The following is a 4,867-nucleotide window of genomic DNA, read 5'->3' on the forward strand; positions in this document are numbered from 1 at the left end:
TTAAAATTAACATTTCGAATATTAATACGTAATAGATATTTGTCTATATTTTTCCTTTCACTCAATTCAAATAAAAGTTCTTTTTTATAAAAAGAGACTGGATTAATTTGACATGGCAATTCTGAGCCGATTTATATATTGGTTTCGTATAAACAGCTGCTTTTTCGAATATTTTTATGACGTGTTCAGGTCATTTAACAATTTTTTACAAAACAAGAAATGACTTCTTTCCAAAATAAATTAACATAAAAATAAAAACATTGATATTTACACCAACTCTATGTAAAATCAATAAATGATTTTATATTAAGAAAAAAATAAGCAATCCAGAGGGGATATATACATAATGTTAACGTTAAGAGAAAGGCAAATAAGTAAGTTACCAAAAAATAAGCACAAAAACAAGTAAATTTTTACACTTTTAGAGAAAAATAAATTTAAAAAAAAATTTTTTTTAATATTTTAGATGCCATCAAGCAAATGCTTAATTTAAATGTGCAACAGGTGAAGGTGTTAGCTGCTGAGCCAATTTGGAAAATACTAATTTATGATCGAGTGGGTCAAGACATAATTTCGCCTATAATTTCAATAAAAGAATTAAGGGAATTGGGTGTAACATTGCATGTGTATGTATCGCTCTTAAAGAAGTTATATTTTGTGGCGACTACTTTAATTTTTATTGTACAGTCAATTACATTCCGATCGCGATTCTATACCAGATGTGCCGGCCATTTATTTTTGCCTGCCAACCGATGAGAATCTTGACCGCATACAACAAGATTTCTCCAGTGGTCTATACGACATTTACCATTTAAATTTTTTAGCTCCTATTTCACGTAAAAAAATTGAAGATTTAGCTGCTGCCGCTCTACAAGCAGGATGTGTGGCCAATATACATAGGGTTTACGACCAGTATCTTAACTTTATTAGTTTGGAAGATGATTTCTTCATTTTAAAACATCAAAAGGGCGAACAACTATCTTATTATAGCATTAATCGAGCTAATGCACGCGACGATGAAATGGAGGTTCTTATGGATTCTATAGTGGATTCCTTGTTTGCGGCGTTCGTTACATTGGGTAATGTGCCCATCATCCGTTGTCCACGTAATACGGCCGCGGAAATGGTTGCTCGTAAATTAGAGAAAAAGCTACGAGAGAATCTTTGGGATGCTCGCTCAAATTTATTTCATATGGATGCCACGCAAGCTGGTGGGGGAATATTTAGCTTCCAACGGCCGGTGTTGCTGTTGCTCGATCGCAATGTAGACTTGGCCACACCTTTACACCACACCTGGTCGTATCAGGCTTTGGTACATGACGTTTTGGATTTGGGTTTAAATTTAGTATATGTGGAAGATGATGCACCAAGTGGAGGTATGTAAATCTAAACATATATTAGCAAACATTTACGCATTAATCAAATATCTAAGGAGTACGCAAAAAACCTAAAGCCTGTGATTTGGATCGCAACGATCGCTTTTGGGCCACCCATAAAGGCAGCCCCTTTCCTATTGTTGCTGAGGCTATACAAGAGGAATTGGAGTCTTATCGCAATTCCGAAGAGGAAATCAAACATTTGAAAACTTTTATGGGCATAGACGGTGAAAATGAAGTAGCTTTTTCTATGGTAAATGACACGACAGCACGTCTGACGAGCGCTGTAAACTCTCTGCCTCAACTCATGGAAAAGAAACGTTTAATAGACATGCATACGAAAATAGCAACCGCTATATTAAACTGCATTAAAGCGCGACGTTTAGATTCTTTTTTCGAACTGGAAGAAAAAATCATGTCTAAGCAAACCTTAGATAAACCTCTGTTTGAACTTTTCAAAGATCCCGAATTCGGCACCATTGAAGATAAATTGCGGCTATTTGTGATTTTCTACATTTGTTCGCAAAACGTTCCTGAGTATGAAGTGGAACGACTGAAGGAGGTTCTTCAAGAGGCGGGTGGTGAATTATCATCGCTAGCTTACATACAACGTTGGAAAAGCATATTAAATCGTTCGTCGACAACAAATCCCGGGACACAATATGAAGGTGGTGGCACCAAAACAGTTTCAATGTTTTCAAAGCTTGTATCACAAGGATCGTCGTTTGTTATGGAAGGAGTTAAAAATTTAGTGGTGAAGCGACATGTAAGTTTAAAAATAAGTCATAAAATTTAAATTCTTAAAACACTTAATACACAGAAAAAATAGTAAAACTAATGAAAGGAAATTATAACAGATCACGGAAAGAAAAGAGATATTCAGGGGAGGAACAATGACTTTCTGCTACTAGCTTTAGGAACGCTTAATCAAGTGAAGAAAAATTAAATTTACTCGTGACCGAATCTTTTATACACATAACGTTATCCTAAAATCGGCAAAAAAAAAAGAATTAAACTTTCATGCGCTCTAATATGGAGTGGGCGTGATACTATAGCAGGCATTATATTTGGTAGGCGTGGTCAACTATTTCTATTTTTGTACAGATACGACAGCATTGCTCATAGCATATGCGTTCAATTTTCGTACATATACCTCCTACAGTTTATGAGTAATAAGCAAAAAAACAATTTTTTATTCCATTTGAAAAGCAGATGCGTTCTTACTATACATAGTCGACCGAATTTGCTCATTTTCAATGCCAACTTGCGTACGAAAATATTACTGTTGATGGCTTCATATTTATGCCCAGGAGAAGGTATACAAGAGACATTATGCAGATGGACAGACGGAGATACTTAAATCGATTTAGAATTTGTTGCAGATCATATACTGTGTGAAGATATTCCTCATCCTTAGGTGATGGGTATAATCCAAGTAGGGGTACTTGCTGTTAGTTCGAGCATCTATTATTCACAAGATGCTAAAAGAAAAAAAAAGTTTTAGGAATTTGTCACATAACACAAAGACTTAGTCAGAAAAACAAAAACTATCTATCTACTTCTAGTTGATTAAATTGTGGGTAAACAATTCAAATAATTTAAAAAATTTACCAATTAAAATTAAAGTGAGAGTAGGACAAGCATGTTGTTATTGTATCAAGGCATTTAAAGAAAGCTTTTGACGACACGAGTAAATTCAGCCAAGGAAGCAGCTTCTAGATAACTGGTAGAACAAGTTGATTAAACATTCGATTAACACTTGATTTGGAGAAACAGATAATGATTATCTCCTCATTGCCATTTCAGAGCCTGCCAGTTACTAAATTAACTGAGCAAATTATGGAATGTCGCAGTAATCCCGATACTGATGATTACCTTTACTTGGATCCCAAATTATTGAAAGGGGGCGACGTTATGCCTAAAAATCGTGCACCATTTCAAGATGCCGTAGTTTTCATAGTAGGTGGTGGAAATTACATTGAATATCAAAACCTGGTGGACTACGTGCGTCAGAAGCAAACTAGCAATGCAACGAAGCGTATTATATATGGATCAACGACTCTAACAAATGCTCAACAATTTCTTAAAGAACTTTCGGCATTGGGCAGTGAAATACGAGGCCCTATTTTAAGTTAGGATCCAAGCAAAAGCATTTATCCTTATTCACGTTGGCAATGCTGTTGAAAGCGAAAACTCTTGCAAAGTAAAATTTTTAAGCTTCAAGCGTTGATTTTCACCGAAAACTATTTAATTATTCTTAATAATAAAATCGTCTCACAACCATGAAGAAGAAATTTTATTTAATTTACTTGCGGTGTGGAATGAATGTCTTTCCCTTAAGCTTTTTATAATCCTTGGGGTTGGTCGCTGATAAAGCTTTTGCAACTTCCTTAGCTTTTTTGTTGCACTCTATTCCGCTACATGCCTTGGCGATTTGTAATTCGCAGAAATTTTTTCTTATTAATGCATTGTATAAATAGAAGTTATTAACAGTAACTTACGGCGGTCCAAGCCTCTCCAGTTGAAGGGGTTGTCCGCAACCCCCAGTCAATTGCGAAAAACAAATTGAAATACAACAAATCCCTGCTGTTGTGTTATTACAAAAACATATGTCACCATTCTTGACACGTTACAAAAAGCAAAAAATCACAACACTCTACTAAAAAAGATTTAAAGGACACAAAGTTAAGTTAGTAAATAAAAACCAAACAAAAATGGACAAAAACAACTACTGAGTTATCAAAAATAAAAACAGAAAAAACACTACCGTTGAGATATATGGATTAGTGGAGAATAAATGATAAATTCAAAGAAGATACAAAAACGAATATAAATTTGCTAGCTGTGGTGTTGTGCGCTTTCGTAGCGCGCATAACTGCGACTATAAATAAAAAAGCATTTGAACACTGTGAGAGGCGTGAAACAGTGATCGCCACTTTTTTTACACTCTCTTATTACTACTTTTTACTAGCGCAAAAAGCTGAAATTCTATACAATTTTTTTAGACCGATCGTCTAATTGAATTAGTTGGAAAAAGTGGGTGGCGTAGAAAGTCGGCAATTCTTCTTAGACGTCCAAATGTGTTATAGTCTATGCAATAGTCCTGATACGCTCAAAATGAAAGATTTAATTCATAGAGTACAAGCTACAGGAACTACTCACACAAAATTGCACAAATAAATAGTGAGGCCAAGTAAACTGAGAAAGTCACCGGTTGCTTTATATAAGTCAAATATTATTTAATGCCATGGGTATCAAATATTCGCCTCATGCGCACCAACCACCGAAAGATGATCGTCCTAAATATCTTTGCAATAACCAGAAGTCTCCATTAGAGACTTAAGCATAACTTACTTCATAAGGTAACCCGAATAGGTGCTATTGTAGGCCTCTTCCCTTTGCGCCCCTTTTAAAATCTCTCATTAAAACTGAGCCGTTATATGGTAACACATTCTTATTTTTAATATTTTATAATGAAAATAGAGAAGATT

General features: G+C 34.9%; 1 protein-coding gene across 1 annotated transcript; it reads left to right on the forward strand.

Annotated features, from left to right (window-relative positions):
* Window positions 1-346: 346 nt before the first annotated feature.
* On the forward strand, window positions 347-3,660 carry LOC119640405 (protein sly1 homolog). The gene is made up of 5 exons (XM_038038417.1): window positions 347-374; window positions 467-626; window positions 688-1,376; window positions 1,433-2,142; window positions 3,183-3,660. Exons 1-5 carry the CDS (start codon window positions 347-349, stop codon window positions 3,510-3,512), a joined length of 1,917 nt encoding a protein of 638 aa, XP_037894345.1. The 3' UTR covers window positions 3,513-3,660.
* Window positions 3,661-4,867: the final 1,207 nt, after the last annotated feature.

The sequence above is a fragment of the Glossina fuscipes genome, unplaced genomic scaffold (assembly GCF_014805625.2).
Source record: "Glossina fuscipes isolate IAEA_lab_2018 unplaced genomic scaffold, Yale_Gfus_2 121, whole genome shotgun sequence".
NCBI lineage: Eukaryota > Metazoa > Arthropoda > Insecta > Diptera > Glossinidae > Glossina > Glossina fuscipes.

Excerpts from the sequence above, each read along its gene's own strand:
- LOC119640405 (XM_038038417.1), top strand. The coding sequence starts at position 347 with ATGTTAACGTTAAGAGAAAGGCAAATAA. Across the intron at positions 627-687 it reads TTGGGTGTAACATTGCATGT|TCAATTACATTCCGATCGCG; the intron begins GTATGTATCGCT and ends TTTATTGTACAG. Across the intron at positions 2,143-3,182 it reads ATTTAGTGGTGAAGCGACAT|AGCCTGCCAGTTACTAAATT; the intron begins GTAAGTTTAAAA and ends TTGCCATTTCAG.